The 21,051-nt window shown below is 26.5% G+C and overlaps 2 protein-coding genes across 3 annotated transcripts; one reads left to right on the top strand and one right to left on the bottom strand.

Annotated features, from left to right (window-relative positions):
• Positions 1–4,591: 4,591 nt before the first annotated feature.
• On the bottom strand, positions 4,592–6,718 carry LOC135922618 (pre-mRNA-splicing factor syf2-like). The gene is made up of 7 exons (XM_065457026.1): positions 6,667–6,718; positions 6,392–6,486; positions 6,207–6,332; positions 6,045–6,165; positions 5,368–5,458; positions 5,055–5,153; positions 4,592–4,875 (listed from the first exon to the last, which is right to left on the bottom strand). Exons 2-7 carry the CDS (start codon positions 6,449–6,451, stop codon positions 4,710–4,712), a joined length of 663 nt encoding a protein of 220 aa, XP_065313098.1. The 5' UTR covers positions 6,452–6,486; positions 6,667–6,718; the 3' UTR covers positions 4,592–4,709.
• LOC135922616 (probable 4-coumarate--CoA ligase 1) lies at positions 6,715–20,566 on the top strand. 2 transcript variants are annotated; one of them, XM_065457025.1, is made up of 11 exons: positions 6,715–6,850; positions 9,982–10,268; positions 11,895–12,102; positions 14,193–14,299; positions 15,275–15,489; positions 16,678–16,846; positions 16,979–17,153; positions 17,879–17,979; positions 18,404–18,548; positions 19,494–19,585; positions 20,267–20,565. In XM_065457025.1, the coding sequence occupies exons 2-11, from the start codon at positions 10,140–10,142 to the stop codon at positions 20,324–20,326; spliced, it is 1,401 nt and encodes a 466-aa protein (XP_065313097.1). In that variant the 5' UTR covers positions 6,715–6,850; positions 9,982–10,139; the 3' UTR covers positions 20,327–20,565. The 2 variants fall into 2 exon arrangements, with proteins under 2 accessions (XP_065313097.1, XP_065313096.1); XM_065457024.1 differs by lacking the exon at positions 6,715–6,850 and adding an exon at positions 7,035–7,196 and having other exon boundaries at positions 20,267–20,566.
• The last annotated feature ends 485 nt before the right edge of the window (positions 20,567–21,051 follow it).

The raw sequence follows: 21,051 nt of genomic DNA, 5'->3' as shown, positions 1-21,051 counted from the left end.
ACACTCTTATTTTAGTTATTTTTTATACTATCGATTTTGATGTAAGGTGATAATAAATAATTTGCCAAAAAGATGAGATGTATTATTATTTTATTTTTTTTTAGTAGAATTCTAGAAAGAGAAAAGACTTGGTTGGACGTAGCATAACAATCCAGTTCATCAAGATTCCTAATATTTTTCCCAAATTTCGTGGCTAGTCCATTTTCATTAAATTAGGAAAGAAAAGGAAATATTATTTTTTTTACCTGGAGAATAATTTAATTTATGTTTCCTTTTATGGATACGGGAACCCCACAAATTTAAATATGTTGAAGGGTAAAACATTTTTTTTGTTAGACATTAAACATATATTATATTTTATAGTAGGTTTTCTATAGATATATTTCAAAATGGCCTTTGTTAAATAATTTTTCTTTTTAGTGAAAATAAATGAATAAAATATATAAAAGATCAGTCAACAAAGGGAAGAAAAATAAATTAAAATATTAAATTCGCCAGATAAAAAAACAAATGAAAACTTTAAAAAACCTGGAGCCTAGGTCATACAACTAATTACAACCTATTTTTATTAGTTTGAAATTATTATAAAATTATTTTAAAAAAAATTTTAATTTCACTTTCTAAAAAATTTATTTAAATATTCATTTTGCTTTATATTTCATAATAATACATTACATATAACCTATAAGCCTAAAAAAATGAAATAATAATAATATTCTATAATTATTTAAAGGTTTACATATATTGTTTAGCAGTTTGGGTTACCTAAATTACATATAACATGAGTATTTCCGGCAATAAATTCCTATTTTCTCACGTGATTTCAAACCGCCATTATGCACATGTTATTCAACCTAAACCCAGGCTTCGAATCCATTTTCCATCATGGCAATATTTTTTCTCCATCCAATTACGTTACATACCTTTTACAATCAACATCCAAATTTATATTTGTTTTTTTTATTCATATAATATTTTTATATATAAATATTAGACTTAAATATAAAACAATAGATTAAAATATAATAATAAAATATAAAGTAACGAGTAACCTAAACGCGTTACTTACGCCGTTACAAAATTTATTTTAAAAGTAACGAAGTTATATAGTACCAGTTAAATTTAAGTTTATAAATTAACAATTAATAAAGAGAGTGATTTGGATTTCTTGCTTTCTTTCTTTCTTTCTCTAAAATTTATGCATTTAACGTTCTAGAGATATACAAAATGTGAGACAATGAAATACCAATTTAATTTTAACTTAATAAATATAACTTGTCGAAGTGAATAGTCTGAACCTTCTTTAAAGTTTTACTAAGAGAGTAAAAAATTAAAAAAATATTTATTGTGTTATGGCAAAATTTCCTATGTAGTTAATTAAGTAAACTGTTATTTCATTTAAAAAAGTGCAGGAAAATATATATTTAATAAAAGATATCTAAAATTCTGGAGATATTTGAATATATCAATTTTAAAGTAGGTTGTACGGTTACCGATAATGCTACAAACTTAGCAAAGATGTTTAGAGATTTTAGTGAAACATGTTAATCAGGAATAGAATCATGAAGAATATAATGTGGAATGAGATATTATATTTAATACATCGGTAAAACTAATTTTTTATAAACATAAGTTTCATAAAAACAAAAGGGTAATTATAAATATATATCCTTTTTTAAGATTATCAGATCGTTTTGCCATTATAGGTGTCCTTGTTATACTTTGAGACTAGTTATAACAATGGATGTCAAAAAGTTTATAATAAAGTCACTGTTCTTGTCAAGATCACCTCATATTGCAATGGGTAAATTTTCTCTTCTTTACTCAGGTAGACCGAAAAATGCACGAGATTTTAAGAAAATATGCATTTCCATACCCTGATCCAACAGTTTTATATGACATTATATTTATGGTAATAAAGTATCGAGATTAAAAATTAAAAAATAATTTGAAACGAATATTAATTTGTAGAGGAATGCATCTAAAACAGTTTTTAGAAAGCCACATAGTAGTAATATATTACATTCGTTAGAGACATTGCTCGCCTCTGTATATTAGCATAATTAATTAGGTTTATAATGATTAACTTAACCTGTGTATGAAGAGTTACAAACACAATATTTAGGAAAAGTGAATTAATTTATATTACTTAAGTCATGTTAGATTTCTCGCGGGTTTACAATGTCAGAAATTAAATTTTTTTGCTTTAATAGTTTTTAGTGTTAATAAATAGATTTTTAAAAATAATGTTTATCAGAAGAAAAAAAACACAATATAAATATAGTGCATTTTTGGAAATATTTATTCAAAATTTGGGCTTGCCATTTTATGAGTTAGGATTTGCTACGATAATTTTTAGGTGTTTATTCCTTTTATTTTTTAGGAAATTTCTCCAACCGCTATAGCATTTATATCTCTACTCCAGATTGATCGAAAATATTGAAAAAATTAACCATGTACTTCACCAGGTTCTTACTCAACGACTCCTCCATATGCACAATTTTTGTTTTTTCACATTTGCCTCACTACGAAAGTGGCACCCGTTTCTTCTAGATATCTATTCTTTCTTAGTTCAAAATCTTTAATGATTTAGATTTTTAAGAATAAATAAATAAAAGATTTAGTATTGACCTAAAATTTTTAATAATTTCTTACTGGGCAATAAATTCCTTTGAGTTTTTAGTACCAGATTAAATAAACAATTAACTTTTTTCCTCCATTTTTTTATCGGTGTTTCATAACCTATTTCCGTCGCAAAACTAAATTCTGATAATATACAAATTCATTTAGTTTAAAATGAATTACTATCTTGTCTTTTCTAAAAGAGTTCTATTAGTTTGTCAATGATCAGCCTTATCACTCATAGGGAAATTCCCACTCCCCCTTCAGAAATTTATCACTTTTTGTGAATATCATTTTAAGCTAATAAAATTTATCCCCCTTACTCCTCTCCCACTCCCTGACCCCCAAAAATGTATGCATATATCTTAAACCATAATTTGAAAGAAAGAATATAAAAGTTGATATTTTTTTTATAAAACTATTCATCATAATTTATACATTTTTGGAAAAAAGTATTTATATATAAAAAAAGTTAACCAAAAATGTTTTTTAAGAAATGGAATATAAGCCAAAGATAAGTCTTAAGACAAAAGTGAAATGAATTATAATTATTAATAATAGATCCATAAAATTACTAAATAATATAGTATATCAAATATAATTTTTTATAAAGTGAGTAATTTTAATTTATTCATCTTAATAAAAGTAAAATATAATTATAAAACTATTGATAAAAATAAATCATAAATGAAATATAAAAATAAAAGCACAATACAAACAGTGGAATATTATATGTTGTAGATTTACAGTATATCTATTTTATAAATTATCATATGACAATCAAATAATTTTTACCAATATAGCGAATTATATATTTTACAGAAAACTATAAAACATTGATAAGGACATCAGAAAATATCTTTTAAAGACATTGTGGGATGAATAATATGAAGATTAATATTAATATCTTGAAATAAATAGATGGCATTAAACAATTGAATGCAAATTGTTGCTATATCTATTATCAAGAGCATTGATTAGTAAAATATTAACTGTAATATATTCTCTAACTGTCAAATATGTCTATTTTTACCTAGTATTTTGTACTAATTTTATATAATAGAGGCAACTATATGTCTACTAGCCCATATTTAAAATTAAAAAATTTACAGGAATCTAAGACTATAATAATTATGAAAAATGTTTCTCAAGCTATGTCCAAGTCCATAATAATGGTGAACAATATATCCCAAGTCCAGGAAAACTCAAAATAATTTATTTTTTCTTTGGATCCAGAAAAATAGGTCTGATGTAAGGGGTTTATAAAAATTAAATCTGTCTAATATGTTCATATTTTTTTGCCATTTTATATGGAAAATTTTTCAAAATCATCATGAAAGGTAAATATCTGATTTACCTATCATTCTACTGGTTAGCTCCTGGTATTTATATGAAATTCATTATAACTAAGACTAAATACTATGGTTTGAGTAAGAATAAATTTAAAGCTTTTACTTGATAATACCAATATGTTAAATTTACTGATCATTTATAACTATTAAAAAAATTCCCAGCTAAAGAACAAAGCCATAATAATTTTGAAAAATTCATCCAAGCCTAATGAAAGATCATAATAATTTTGGTAGTTGAACTGAAATAAAACATTTAAATAAATTGGGGTTAGGGTTGATAAATAATATTTTTCGGTTAGGTTGTTTTGGAACAAAATAAAAAAGATTGTTTAACATAGGGCTAGGCGAATTATTTTTGGAAAATATAGGTCTGAGGCAGGCTTGATAAATTAGTCCTCGTGGTAGATAACTTCATTATAATTATGTACCCCCCCCCCCTCCCGATTCTTAGAACTCTTATCATAATTTGATACTCCTGTATCAGTAAAAATAATTTATTTTATGACAAGCAGATGAGAAAATATATAAAGGTAGAAAAAAAGTTAAGTATCATATTTTATTTATTTAAAAAGCAGGTCGTCTATTAAATTTCTGACCACCTGTGATAATTAAACATCTCCTATTTACTATACTTTATTTTAAAATAATAAATAATATCTTCATATATATATAATCAGTTATGAGTTTGTTTCTTCTTCAAATATATACATATTTTTTAAATCAATATTTTTTAATTTAAAGTGCAGTGCCCCTCTCCAAGTTTTGTTTGATTTCCTCCGTGTATTTACTATAAAAGTGGTCCAATTTCTTATTGAATTTCATGTTGCGCTCATTGATATAGTCAATATCTGCATCAGGGTTAAACGTTCTCCTCCTACTATAGTTCTCTCCTTTTTCGATTCTGTTTTAATTTTTAAAAATAAAGATTAAAGCAAAAAAAAAACAGAAAGAAAAAGATTTAAAAATTTTTTTTTTTAAAATGATGATCCAGAGAAAATTTTAAATCAAAAAGGTAATTTTTTAAAAAATATTATGAACCCAAACATTTCTCTGAAAATCTAAGAAAAAATATATCAATACTGATTTTTAATATCCTCAGCCATTTTATCGATGTTATGTTGTGGATCCTCTTCCAAATGGGTTAGCAAAGTATTTGATGTTGGGTAAAATTCTTGGCCCCTATCATTATTTTAACATTCAAAACATAGATTAAAGAAAGTAAAATAATTTATACTTATATTGCTATATTTATACTTATATTGCTATATTTATACTTATTTTAACAATGGTATATATATATATAAATTTATAAATAATTACCAAAAGTTCATGATAAAAATTGTACATCAATATTTTATGCTTTAAATTGTTCAAAAAGTATTATAATCTTTACATTTTTTTCTTCATTCTTTCATATCTTTCTTTATCAGGTTTAATCTGTTTTGACAGTCGCTGGTATTTTCGTATAGCAGCCTCTTCAAAACCTATTATATATCAAATGCCCATAGTAAATATTATTGTAGTTGATGATACATTAAATTTATACTTTATTTTTTAGCTATATTATTAAAATTAAGACTGTGATAATATTAATATTGGATTGGATCAGAACCATATTTTCAAAAACCACTCCATCCAATATTTTCATTGTTTTTAAATAATATATATTTTGTATGCTCAAAAAAAATTCATATATTGTTATATTATCTGCTACAAGAAAATGATTTTAAAATATTTTCAGTCATATTTTGCTAGTTTGGTCAAATGGCTCAATTTAATCAATTTTTAAAAATGACTAAAAGATTTTAGTCAAATGTAAATTACCCAAAAATGAAGATTTATCTAAAGATATTGACAATTTTCAAGCTATAAGTAATAATATCTTCTAAGTATAATATCATTTTTTTTAAATCAGCAAAATTGAGCCATTTAACAATACTGTATTCAGCTTAAACATTGCTAATATTTTATATTAACTTTTGGATAATAAAAAAATACTTAATAATTCATAAAGGTTGTTTGGATTTTTTTTGATTAGAAATTTATAAATATAATTTTTTATAAATAAACTTGAAAATCCTGGATCTGGATTACGTTTTTTGTTCCTTTTTCTATAATTTTGATCAGCAATTTCAGCAGGTATATTTAAAGCTTTCAGTCTATCATAATCTTGCCCATCTTTGATTGCTTCCTTTGTATTTTCTTAAAAATTATATCAAGGATTAATATTACCTTTTTCTTTTTTTCTTCATCAACTTCCCATTCAATTTTACGTTTCTGAACTTCCCAATTCGATGGTAATTTACTTTTTCTATCTTCCTCAACAACTTCTTTATAATTTTGCCTTTGCGCCTCTTCCTAGTAGTAAATACAAATATGGTATATATATTAATCGTATTAACATAATATAATTATACTCTTTTTTGGTGAAGTAATCTCAGTCTTTCCAATTTATCTTTTTTACTAGCGACATCCATAATTTATGCACCAAGGAAAAATGGAATTAATTTATCTGTAAAAAAAAATGAATATCTCGCTAAAAATTCAGAATTTTATATCAACAAATGTTTATCGATTTGGTAGGCTAACATTATTTTAAAAAAATGAAATATAATTTTTAGCAGTCTTAGAAACAAACAAATATTTATTTAATATGGCTATAATTTTAATTACTATAAAGCTATTTTTAGACCTTTCAATGCCACCATAATTATAAAAGAATGTATAATTTCTTCAACTTATGGGATCATTATCTACGCTACGGGTTAAAAAAAATATACTTTGGCAAAAAATAGACAATTACTAATCTAAATCCAATCCCTAATTATTTGAATATTTGATAATCTATCCATATTCATATGATTTCTAACAAACTGGTAATTATAATATTTATATTTAATAAAATTATTATTTTTAATATATACAAATAAAAATGTTTCTATTATTTTACGTAATATTTTATGAATAAAATTCTTTATTTGTCCTCTTACAAAATTTAGTCAAAAAAATAAACAAAATTAATTGTTTATATTTTTATTATCACATAATTTTTTTTTACACATCTTAAGGTAGATATGGTTGAAATGTTGTTTTAGTTTTTAAATTTTTTATTTTTATACATTAAATTTAAAATGGGTAAATGCCATTCTTGTTTTACAACCACTCAAAATGGATTTTTGGGATACAAAAATCTAAAAATTACTAAGCAACTTACATTTAAAGGTAACTTTTTAATTAATATTTTCTAATATATGCATATTTTTCAAAATAGGTTTAAAAAAAAGTTACAATTAGCATACATAATTTATTTATATATCATCCCGATAATTTAGTTAAGTTTCATATTTTATTACCTTTATACTTTATTTTTTAATGTAGCTAAATTCTAATAAAAAATTTGTCTAGCCTTTTCTAATAAAATCTCAAAAATTTATTAATTATTCATTATCTTATATACTTTGTTTTCTTATACATTAAAGGATTTAATTAAAAATTGAATAAAGTTTAAATATCAATAGATATATCATGTTATAAATTAAAAAATAATATAATCTCAACTTATTTGAATAAAATTCAATTACCAACAATTTATTTATTTTTGTATAAATGAGATTTTATTTCAATTTATTATAATCCTCACTTTAGTATTAATTTGATAAATTTAAAGATGCACCTAATTTATAATTTTATGTTTATTATCATTCCACTGGCTGAATCCATTTAAATTCCGGATCAAATACTGTGCATATTTGGATAAAAAATTCAATAAGAAAAATTATATTCATAACTCATGTTTGCTTTACACCTATTGTATTTTTTTATTTAAAGTGTCCAGTTATAGTAATTTAAAACAATTTATTTATCTAGTAAATCTTGTCGTATCTTTTTTTGAACATATTTACAATTTATTTCCACCATTATAATCATGGGACTCTATTTTAAATCTTTTATTCATCTAATAAGAAAATAAAATCACATATTGCTGAAGGATTATCCATAAGAGTCTCACATAATTCCTAGAAAATGTTACATCTTGTAAAAACTAGTTCTAGAGTCATGTGACCATCTTGCACCCTATATTAGTGTTACAATGATCAGGTTTTTACCCAAACACTAACCCACCCATTTTTTAAAATTTTTTTACCCACTCAACCACCTAAACTTTGTTTTCTTTTAATCCACCTATACGCCCATTTATCTAAAATTATGCTTAACTTGCCCACCCACTCTATGTTTAAACTTTTAGAAATCCCGCCTGTAGAATGGTCGGGCAGGCTTAAAACACGCCCATGTTATTCTTTATCCTATCTATATCATAATTAAATTGGATTTTTTTTTATAAAAATTATATTAATCTTATTTTGCTTACCTTATAAATGCAAATTCAGACTGGTTAGCTGATTTCTTTTTAAATGCATTTACTTAAATATTAGAAAAGGGGGGATTGAATGAAGACTGATTACTGCTTTTTACATGCCGATACAAAATAAAACGAGTTAATTTTACCAAATTGTTTCCATTCTAATATATTAGATCAGATCATCCTATTTAAATAAACGGCTAATCAACCGACAAAAAAAAATTAATTCATTCCTACCAGGGAACCACATCGTAACGAATATTGGGTCAGGTTTAGGTTCAGATTATTATAAGGGTTTAGGTTCGGTTGGGGAAAAAATAACTGGTTCAAATCTTTTCGCATACAAGCGCATATAATTAGAACTATGTAAAGAAAATAAAATTTTTGTCACTGTTTTCTATAATGATAATAAGACTTCTGCCAAATTTTATCTATAAGGAGTTATAACGGCTTAATGCCGGCTAATTCCTCTCAATCTACAGGCTCGTGCCGGAGAAAATCAGTTAATATCGAGGCGTTTTAATTTACATTAGTTTCTTTCAAGTTTGAGCTACTATATTTTTAAGAAAAACTCCGAGGCCACAGGGATGTTTTCGGCTAATAACTAGGTTTAGTCGATTTTTTAACCAGCTAAAAATTGGCTTATAATAATAATTATTATTCAACTAGAATAAATTTTTGGGCTGAAATAGGAATATAAAATTATTTAGGAATGATTATTGTTACTTTATCAGTCAAAACACATTATTATTCATCTTTAAAGAGTTAAAATATCAAAAGTTTTAGGCCCTTTCCCAGGAATTTTTAGAGGTTTGGATGACAATTTTTTTTAACTCTTTAGGTTCGGTAAGTAATAACGGTTAATACCAGTTTAACGGTTCGGTTCGGATTTCTTTATTTTTACGGGATTGGTTTAATTTATTTTCTTTGTTTCTATCTCCATAACTTTTAATCAACTTTCCAAACCTCAAAATTAAATTTTGGATCTTTCTTTTAACATTTCGCTTATAAAGGATCTGCACGATCACCCATATTTATTAAAAATATCGGTTTTGAGATGATATCGTTAATTGGAATATTGAATCATAGGAAAAAATTTTCTGAAATTGCACATTAGTATATTTTTGGTTTAATTTCTCGGTACTCCTATAATAGATCCGCTGATATCTGTTACCGCTAGATATAAACATAATGTCGGCAAAATTGGATCGACTTTTAAAACATTTTATCACTGTACTTACTTTTAATTACATTTCATTACAATGTTTCACCGCTATTATAATGTTGTAGTTTCTCGTACTTGAAAAACTATAACTCTTCAGAATTTTTATACACTCATCTTTTTATCTTTTCAATTGGAAATGGCTGTCTGATTAGAATCTTAGACTAAAAATAAGAATATTTACACATTTTAAGCTTATTTTAGAGACTTCATCACCTTAAATACCAAATTCAATATTTTTTAAAAAAATTGGAAAGTTCATATAAAATGATGAGCAACGAATCTTTGATTATGCCTTTAACATTTTTTTTTATTTTATGGATATCTATCGGTAGATCCATTCTCTAAAAAATGTATCAAATCTGTACAACTTTTAGTTATTTAAAAAAATATATTTGTAATCGTACGTATCACCATATTTTAAGTTCGCGACAAAAGGCAACAAAAGGGAATTCATAATATAAACAACGATAACAATAACATATCCTTATCGACCGAATTCAATGGCGTCACGAGCGACCATCTAAACGCGATACCCAAACTTCAATTGACTTCGCCGGGCCAAACCAATTTCTCGCTAGACATGAACCATCTGGAGGAAAGCGAACTCATATTGGAGAGCAAGTATTCCGACCTAGTCATCCCATCGAATACCACCCTCTCCAATTTCTTGATCAACGAATTCAAGAAAATAGGCGACAAGGAAGCTGTGGTTAGTATTGATCTGAACACTTATTCATATTTTTTTTTAAATTAGATCTTTCGAAAACTTTCCAGACTCACGATTTATTTATCAAAGACGCACTCTTACAGTGAAATCATCTGTGTTCAGGGCCATTTGGCCCTAATAGACCCCATTTAAACGCATTTCGTCTTAAATGCCTTTCAATGGTGAACGTCAATGCGTGTACACTTTAATGTGTTTTAATTAATGAAGGAATCATCAGTCTAGGTTAGCATTAATATAATTAGTTAGAGGGGATCCCTATGGATAATATTTTACTATACAGCTCATATTCGAGCAAAAATGTAGTTATAGAACTATATAATATTATTTAAATATTTTTAATTTGAGTTCCGCTCACATCAATATACTCCGGCGGTGGTTAAATTAATTATGGCTAAACGTTCTTACACGACAAACACAAAATATTGAGAGAACATTTTATTTGATACCTTTTCCCATTATTTCAACCCTTTTTTCCCCCTTTCCTTCCTTTCTTCCCTTTCTTTCTTTTCCTTTATTTTTCTTTCTTTCCCTTCCTTTATTTTTCTTTCTTTCCCCCTTGTTGTGGTTATAAAAAAATGATTTTTGCGTTTAATTATTATCTAGTATTTTACAAAAAATATTAATTTAAATTATCTATTTTTTTTCATATTACCAACTACCTTTTTAGAAACAAAATAACCTGCGGTTATGTTTTTAAATTTACCAAATTTGATTTAAAAAGAAAAAATTAAATTTATTTTTATGAGAACAAATTATATTTTAAAATTGGCAAAAAAATAAATTTGCTACTATGTTAAATGTGGGATAATTTTCTTTTTCAAATTTTTAGCTTCTTTTTTTATGAGTCGAGAAAATTGATAAACATGTAGCACACCTTTTTTTAAAAATATATAATACAATTTAATTTGATTATGGTCCAACTTTAGGAAGTCGCTGTTACAACAGCTGATTTATTTAAATTTCTATTCGTCTAATCATAGTCATGTCATGACATGTCAGGGTTATTAATAAAAGGGAATAAGTTTTATTAAAACCCTATAACCCATATATATATATCTCAAACCTTTAAATAATCCTATTTAAAATATATTTCATCAAATTAAAAAAAATTCTTTCAATTGAACATTCCTTGAGTTTGAGCGATTATCAATTTAAATACGCGTATTGGCTTGGGTTACTGAGATTTCTCTAATTAACAAAGAAAACGGGCATTTTATTTTGATCTGAGTTATTTTTTAAAATTAATTTTTTTTTTACCTCCGGATGAAATATGGATATAAGAGATATGGGGAGAAAAAAATGTTTTGATGAGTGATAAAATTGAATAATTTTGTTTGAATCTTATTCCCCGAAATTCAAAATAAATTCTTTTATTTAAAAAAAATTTGTTAAAATCGAACCTTTTAAAAACTGTTATTTTAAAATATGTATAAGAGAGTTAACAAAATAGTTAGACATCGTCCTAATACAAAAGGAAGTACTTAAGAAGCAGTTTTTTGAGCTTTGCGGTGAGACCGATTACTTTGATTATCGCTGAAGTAGGAGTCAACTAATTTACTTAATATCAGTTTTTATATGCGCTCAACTCGTACTCGTCTCTTAAAAAAGATCGACATAGCTCAATCCAAAACATTTACGTATCCAAACCTCTTGACCCTATCAAGGAACGTTTGCTCGTCCATTTTGACCTACGAGATAAAGCAAGGGGACGGGGTCGCGCTTTTACTCCCTAATTGTTGCGAATCCGTGTGCATTTTTATTGGCGTTATCGGGGGTGGCGGAACCGTCATATTTATCAATTTGGAATCCAATGATGGTAACAACTTACTTATTTTCACTATTTATCAATTCGGTTTATATTTCGTCGGTCTAGAATTAGAGTGCTCCATTTGCGAATGCTTAAAATAAGAAAATCAACATTAAAGTTTAAAATTATATACAGGAAAAACTCATTGATCAATTTAATTAAAAATTTCAGAGATAATTTATCACATTAATTAATTATTGCAAAAAATTTTAGCTCAAAAAATTTATATATAAAATTTATTGATAAAATCAAAATGCAAATGAAGCAAATATAACACTTTATGATTTTTTTTGATGTTCAAAATGCTCCATTTACATTTTTTTTATTAGAATTTAATAAATATATTCAAAATAATAAGTTCAAATCATAGAAATTAACTTTATATCTTAATTTTTTTCTAATTTCATCATGTAATAATGATCTTTAATAGGAATTCATGATAATTCATCACATTTTTTAGAATATAATTCATATATAATTGAGTCCCTCAAAGTACTCCCTTGAAGAATCTTTTTGCTTGTTTCCATTATTTTGATATAAATTTTTAAAGAAATAACTATGTTTATTACTTATGTCAAGTGTTTGTAAAAAAAATTATCTGCAACTAACTTTAACATTCTCCACTTTAAAAAAATATAAGTATAAATAGTTTTTATAATTTAAAGAATCTTTTACCCTTTTCTTACATGGAGTCCTAACAATAAATCTCTTATAGAAAGATCCTTTAGCTTCAATAGCTAAGTTCCAAAAAGCCTCATTAATAATTTTACTCTGATCTGCATTAACTTTTTAATGACATTGAAATGTACATTTATTAGAATGATCATTCTGAACCATCCTTTCTCTTTTCAAATCATCTTTAATATTGAATAGGTCTCACCACATTCCCATATTATTTTCTTCCATTTGCTTTGCTTCTCGAAGTTGAAGGTATAATAAAAATAAATCTTTATATTTAATGGGCAAGTAATGCTTTACCCTTCGTGGGGTGTATGAAACCCCAGGCTTGCTAGAATTGATATTACATAAAAATGGTTTATTATTAAGATCTGAAATTTTCAGTAACTTCATCAAAAAATATATCTTAAAATCTATATTCCAAATTTCATATATTTTGGTTAAGTAGCTTTTAAGATATAAGCAGTTATGCAATTTTTTAAAATTTCTTTATAAAAATGTTGATAAAAATAATTCAAGCAAGCCTGAAATGTTAACATTTTATAAAGACTAAAGGTAGATTAGATATGGTATATGATCAAAATAATGAATTATAATAAATTTTAAGAACAATTATTAATAAAAAATTTACCTTGACATTAAAATAATTTAGGATAGATATGGAATCAAAATATTTTACGATTCAATATGGAAAAGCAAAAAATTAAAAAAGGAGGAAAATACAACACTTAATTAAATAGGATAATAGGATGGGCCATGCATATGAAGCAAAAATTACATCGTTATATGCAAATAGCGCAAAATTGGCAAAAATTAATATTTTTTAATCTAGTTTTTATTTTTATATATATTAAAAAAAAATAAGTTATTATCCACTTCTAACTCAAAAATTTTGAAAGTGTCTAGTGGAGCACTCCAAATCTAGACCGACGATTTATCGACTATTGCAGATCAACTGGTTTTATCTGAACTCGGGCCTGATTTTTTGACAGAGTTTTATTCGCTATTTGGTTTTAACATGTTAGTTTTACGAATAATCAGTTTTGTTTCTTTAATATATGAATTAATTTAAGCGCGATTAAATTTAATAAAAAATGCATATCAGATTTTACATTTACCAGGAAGTATTTTTCCTTAAAATATTAAATGGGATTTATAATTAAACAAAAGTTATTCATGGCAATGATTTTGAAATTATTAAAACTAGATTTGATTTATAATACGTTTGGTTATGCAATTAGATTGGTTTAGGAAAGAAGGAAGGAGGGAAGAAAGAAAGAAAGAAAGAAAGAAAGAAAGAAAGAAAGAAAGAAAGAAAGAAACGTAAAAAAGATGAATGAAAAAATCAAGACATTAACCAATGCTTCTTTTATTTAAAAAAAAATTAATTTCTTTTTTTCCAACATTTTAATTTTATTTAGAGGAGATCGAATTCCAATTATTAAAGTCGGCACCCAGATTCGTTTTTACTACAATGAAACAAGAGGAACGGATTAAAGCGATCTCTGAAAGTGTTAAATCAATCGAGGTAAATGTTTGATTTCGGAAAAAATTTATTATTTATTATTATCATTTATTTGTAAATGAACATGTGTTTTGGCATATTTAAAACTGTATTTTTGATTCATTATGGCACTTCAATCTATGGAGGTGAACGAACTTAAATGTATTTTTTTAAGCACAAACCCAATTTTATTTTCCATCAAAAAAAATTTCGTAATCATTGGGATGACATCAGGTGAATAGAATTTATGCGGAAATGGCAGTAGAACACTTGAAAAAAATTTAAATACATACGTTAGAGGCTGACCACTGCTCTTGGGTCTGAAAATGATTATGTTTGTCTGGATATAAGTCATCTTTAAAATCCGATTAATTCTTTCTAAATATGTATCCATTTTCCTCCTTTAGGACTAAAATTTATGTTAACTTTTTTTCCATCTCTTTTTATCCTATTGACATCGATTCTCGCTCATTATATTATGTAATCACTAGGCCTCTGTAATGCTTGTCCATCTACTTTAATCGATATGAGCTTCTTAATATATGAATCTTACACTGCGTTTATACTGAACGCGTTAACTTTAAGCTTTTCGTTATTTAACACAGCATTATTTCCGCTGATTCAATTTAAAAAACTAAGAAGATAAATCTAACATAGAGACTATTAATTTTATCATCGTATCGCATATTTTTTTATCACGCATCGCAACATATGTTTTTGAAATTATTTTATCGTAGCGTTATCATCATAACGCTTCATGTTTATAAATTTATACCTATTTATTGGCTTAATTTTGTAATAACGCTCCGTTAAATAACATAACGCTTGAACATAACACATTTACTATAGATGAGGCCTTACAACCCAAATCATAATCTAACCCTATTTACTAGTCATAGGTGCTGACAAGTATTTATTTCATTTTATGGATCAAATAAAAGCGAGGAAACTTATCTAACTTCACATCATTTATATGTTTTTATTTTCAACGGCCCACAGCAAATATTCGTTTTATTTGGTGAGTCTAAATATTGTATAACTTACGCTCAATTCCTATCGGAAGCCGATCCAACTGTCATAGCCCGTACCAAGCTTTCCGTCGAACCCAAAACGGATATCGCCGCAATATTTTTTACACGTGGCAGAACCAGCGGTACCGCCCGAGGGGTCATGCTCTCGCATTACAATATCATTGCTAATCTATATCAGATTCGGTTTAAATATATATATATATATTATTTTTCTCGTTAGTTAACTTTTATCCTTTTAGTCCGGATAGAAATTAGTTACTGTTTAAGTAGCTCTTGTTGAAATAATGGGTTATCCGTCGAATGTAATCATAATTCGTTATTATGATTATTTATAATCCGGTCAAAGATGTCATATAATCATAGCAATCATTTTCCTAAGAGGCAGGAGGGTATATTTTATTGGAGAGCTGTCCTGTTAATCGGGTGGATCAGAAAGAACGTCACGTTTTTAAATATTTTTTTATTCGGAGCCTTTTTTTTGAAACATGAATCCTATATTTATCTGTCTTTAAAGCTCGTTGATCTACGCCAAATTCCACTTTTTCTTCCTAGTTAATTCGGAAATAAATTTGATGAATCCCAATTTTTTTACGGCGCATAATTTTTAATAGTTGGCGCGAATTCGCAGCCAAGTATACAAAAATAAATGTAAAAATTTTATATTTATAATCATATTTCTTATACCTCCCCGCGAATTCGTGTTATTGTGAACTAGATCTTATATTTGATAACATTTTTAAATTATCATTTTATATTTTATCGGGGGGAGGGGGGGGGGTGTGATGTTGATAAAAGTTGTTTGATTATCTAAACATTTTATGTTATTTATGATTAGGGGATAAATTTCGTAAAAAAACATAATGAAAACCCATAAAGACCCTTTTTTCAAAAAAAATATAATAATTAACAGCCTTGAATTATTTTTGTCAAATTAATTTTTATCAAATTCTCAAAAAAAATTTGAATATACTAAGTTTCATTTATTTTTTTAAAATAAGACTGACGCCTTTATAATGATGAGTTTTTTTTGAGTCACACGGAATAAATATTTCACAGACTTATAATTTTTAATAGGCTTGTAATTTTTAATCTCAAATTTCCTAAAGTGGGTGGGGGGTGGGCACCTACCCACTTGACTGCGTCATTGACAAGATTTAAAATTAAAAGCTAAGTTATATTTTAAATTAGTAAGTTAACGACAGTATCTTTTTTTTTTAAAAAATTTGCTGGATTTTATTTTCCTTTAATTCTCTTTTGGTAAAGTTGTCCGAATAATTTTGTGATTAACGGGTGTTTGACGTTTTTGGAATTTTTTTTAATATAACCTTTATCATGTTTTTTAAAGTCTATTTTACTATCTCCGGTGTTTAGCGTGATGTACGACATTCATTCCAACGACCAAATCTTCTCTACTATACCAATGCATACAACCTATGGGTTCGTTATATCCACCCTCTATTCTCTAATCCAAGGCTCCGCACTTTATCTATTGCCCGACTTTCAACCTGCTCTCTTTTTGGAAACCATACAGAAAGGAAAAGTTTAACCAACCTTCCCATTATTTTTACTTTGAGGATAGAATGTTGAAAGTTCTGGGCATATCGATTTTGCTATCATACCCATAATATCCTTATTTTACATAAAATGATTTTTTTACAAAAAATTTCTCAAGATTTCCCACATATACATGACGCCGGATACCGCAAATCTCATAAACGAGGATTCCTCCATGGCGAATTGCGACTTTTCGCATGTCAAAGAAATTATTTTTGGGACCGATCTACCCACCTCGCATTTAGTCGAGGAAATTAGGGCTAAATACAAGACCCTTAAAGATATTAGATTTAGTAATAAGCACCAATGCAAGACTTTATACTTTTTTTAAAAGTTACATTTGATCGTTACTTTATTTTAAAAGTAACTTTGTTACTAAATACACGTTACCTTTTTATTGAAAGCTATTTTCATTTTTTTTTCCCAAAGTAATAATAAGATATTAGTTCACTTTTTATTTAAATATCTTTTAGAATTTATTATGTTATTTATTTATTGGTTGAATTATATGTATCTGCATGGCCGGGCGCCGGCTATAATATCAATAAAATATAGACCCAGCCCTGCCGAAAAATATTAATGTTATTTATTTTACCCTTTTTTTGTGCCTTGATTATAATGTCACATTTATAAAATTGATAAACTCATCACTTAAATATATCATAGTAAATTACTGAATATTTAAACATGCATAACAAATTAAAAATAAGAATAAGTTTCTTTCCATACGCGCTTTTATTAAAAAAAAATTGGGGCGCAGGCTGACAGCTGAGCCTAGATCTAAAAAATTTGCCATCAGGCCGCAAATTGACATGGACCAAAAAATTTTCTGTAGACCTTCTATGTGTACCCCATTTATTTAATTTATTTTTTTTAAAAATGAAAATCTTATGTTTAGTAAAACCACAAGATGTTATGGTTAAAGTAACATCATAATAGTACATATAAACTAGGAAGAAATTAAATTTTTTTTAAAATGATAAATCTGTTGATTGGTTTATAACCTGTATGACTTAAGGTTTTTCTATGACCGAACTCAGCCCAATAAGTCACGTTACACCACCGAAATCGTCCAGGGTCGGATCCTTTGGCGTTGTACTACCTAACACTTTATGCAAAGTAATTTATTTATTTATTTTTAAAAAAAGGAATATATAATTCATAAATTAATTTTTGATCTCGATGATTACATGCCGCCATTAATTATATTACAGTTTAAGGGGTGACAGTAAATCAATTGTTAAAAGTTCAAAAATAATTGAATATTTTATCATAAAGTTGGTTTTAATCTAAATGTGTCATTTTAGTCATGACAACCCTGCATTCACATTTAGCGCTAATTCGTACGCTTTGACTGTGAATTCAGGGTAAAGGATCAATTTGGTTGAGGGGTTAGGCATTCTCAATATAAACCGCTTGGCTGAGATAGAAAATTGACTAGTCTGTGACCCTTATATTCCTGATTCGCAAAAGATCCCACCCATCCAAATTTATGCATAATTACATTTATTATTACATACGCCCGCCCCTCCCAAAATATTAGTTACTAGCCGTAGAAAGTAAGGAACTTCTAGGACCCAACAGGAAGGGACAAATGTGTCTCAAAGGTCCTCAAGTTTTTATCGGTTATCTAAACGACGAAGCGGCAACGGCTAAAGTACTTGGTGCTGATGGTTGGTTTTACACTGGTAAAAAGAATAATTGTGCATTAAAACTATTTAATTTTTTTCTAATCGGTCCACCCCCAAACTCGGCAATCAGTCTTTTTTAAATTTATTTTGAAGCCCGAAAAAGATTTTTTTAAAAAAAAAATATACATATAATTATTTTTGCGCTACTATGGAAATCTTCTTGTTTACCCGATAAGTTTAATTATTTTGTAACGTAAGATATAAGTTACCCGAAAATGTCATATATATACACACTATAATCTAAACCATATTTACTTTATTAAAGTAATATAATAGATTTTACGATTTTTTACATCTTAAATTCTTTTAATTTCCTGGTATTTTGTTTTGAAGTTATCGGTTATATTTAATATTAGGCACCAATATTTAGCATTTTCCGAAAATATCGGGTCAGGCCGATACCTGTAAAAACCCCCGATATTTTTTTTATCTATTATAATATTATTTTTTTTTAATTATAGTCTTAATTGTAGAAATAAAAAAATTAAATTAAATGCATAATTCGATTTTTTGCATAAAAAATATTGATTTCTTAATTACATTTGGTTCAAAGGGGGGGGGGGGAGGGGGGTGGTGAAAAATCAGTATAAATATTGGATCGTTATCGGATTGGTTTTGAACCAATATCGGATCGGATCGGTGAAAAATATGTGGATCAGCACAGCCTTATTTAATATTGACATTTATTCAATGGAAGTCAATTTACGATTAAACAAACATTTAAATTAGAGATATTACTAAACTAATACAATTAAACCTCGATCAAAGACCTGGTTTGGACCGGATACTAAAATTAATAATGTTTAGATTATTTAACCTTTTTTGATTTATGAAGAAAAAAACTACTCCATTAGTAAAGAATATATTTTCTTAAAACAATTAATGTATAAAATATCATGTAAATAATTTTTTTTTTATTTATAATAAAAAAACATTATTTAGACGACGTTGTGTATTATGACAAAGAACAACATTTTTATTACGTATCCCCGATCTCCGATTATATCAAGATGAAAGAACAAGGGAAACCTAGCGTAAGTTCATTTTTGGAAAATATTATGTAATTTTTTTTTCTTCCAAAATCAACAATTATTTAGTTTACAAAGGATATACAGTGTTATGCATAATGTTGTAAAATCCATTTGAGACGATTTTTAAAAATGGCTAACATAGTATTTTATCCAGAAAAATATTTCGAAAACCTGAAAATTTTATTCATAGATGGCACAAAGGTTTGGACATCTATTAGCTGAATCTCTACTCTAAGGCATCATTTTTCTGGCAAAATGTTGGGTTTGCCATTTTTAAAAATCGGCTCAAATGGAACGATTATTTGAAAATAAAATTATTTTAACTTGCTAAAAATTGTATTTTAACATATTTTATATTCTTAACAATTTTTAAAAATTTTATATTTGAAAATAAATTACAAAATATGGAAATATTTTCCATCAAATCTGTACCACAACTGTATATACTAGAAATCGTCCTATGTAAATTTTCTATCGGGTTTTCGGCCCGATTTGTCCGGGGGTTTCGGGCCTGGTAACGCCGAACTCTAATAAATTAGTTGTTTCCCAGAAAATGGCATATTTATATCGTATATTATTAAAGAATGGTTCCGTTTTTTTCATAAGAAGATAGGTAAAGTGTTTTAATTAATTTGTTTTTTAGATAATATGATGTAATATTATTTTTTTATTTTTTAAATTTAGATAACTCCTCAGGAAATTCAGGAAACTAGAGAAGAATATGGAGTTCACACTAAATTTTGAATCTATATTATGGATAAAACTCGATTATTTTACAACAAATTTCGACTTTATTTATTTAAATACACTTAATTAATAATAATAATCACGTCGAAGTTTTTATTTATATAATATATTATTTTTTAATTAAACTTTATTTCTGATTTTATTAAATTATTATTAATTTAATCAAACTCTATTTCTCAAATATCGTCAAAATATAAAAACACCACAAATACTAATAATGAATATATATAATATATAACTTAATTATTTAAATTCTCAATAATTTATTGCAAACTTTACTGGTATTATAGTTGAATTTTTTAAAATAAATAACATGCATATAAATGCCAAAATAATAATTTATTGTTATTTAATATATTACACATTTTATTTCGTAAAATATCATTTTAAACTTATTTTTCATTGGAATGATATCTTTGAGGTTTGAATTGATGTACAAGTTTAAAATGATACTTTTACGAAGTAAATATGCTATAATTTAATTATTTTTTACTTGGATATATATATATGTCCTAGAGAGTCTCGACTAATTTAATGTAATTAATGACTGCACTGGGTCTCAGATATATAGGTTTAGGGAAAATCAGGGCTAGTCGGCGCAAGGGGATTGTCGGTTCAACGGATCTTATTTAAAAACCAGGCATGTTTAGAAATTCAAATTTAATTATGTAATAGCATTGTATAATATGTATATTTGAGGTGAAAAATATTTAATACCCCAG

This window comes from Gordionus sp. m RMFG-2023, chromosome 1 (genome assembly GCF_954871325.1).
Source record: "Gordionus sp. m RMFG-2023 chromosome 1, tfGorSpeb1-WG-v2, whole genome shotgun sequence".
NCBI lineage: Eukaryota > Metazoa > Nematomorpha > Gordioida > Chordodea > Parachordodidae > Gordionus > Gordionus sp. m RMFG-2023.
Note: the sequence above shows the minus strand (reverse complement) of the source record. Positions and strands in the feature narration are given on the sequence as shown.

Coding starts and splice junctions, on each gene's coding strand:
- LOC135922618 (XM_065457026.1), bottom strand. CDS start 6,451: ATGGATGTCGCTAGTAAAAAAGATAAATTGGAAAGACTGAGATTACTT. Junction 6,333..6,391: donor GATTACTTCACCAAAAAAGA/GTATAATTATAT, acceptor ATTTACTACTAG/GAAGAGGCGCAAAGGCAAAA. Junction 5,459..6,044: donor TCCAGATCCAGGATTTTCAA/GTTTATTTATAA, acceptor GATATATAATAG/GTTTTGAAGAGGCTGCTATA.
- LOC135922616 (XM_065457024.1), top strand. CDS start 7,106: ATGGGTAAATGCCATTCTTGTTTTACAACCACTCAAAATGGATTTTTG. Junction 12,103..14,192: donor CAATTTGGAATCCAATGATG/GTAACAACTTAC, acceptor AATTTTATTTAG/AGGAGATCGAATTCCAATTA. Junction 16,847..16,978: donor AAACCATACAGAAAGGAAAA/GTTTAACCAACC, acceptor AAATTTCTCAAG/ATTTCCCACATATACATGAC.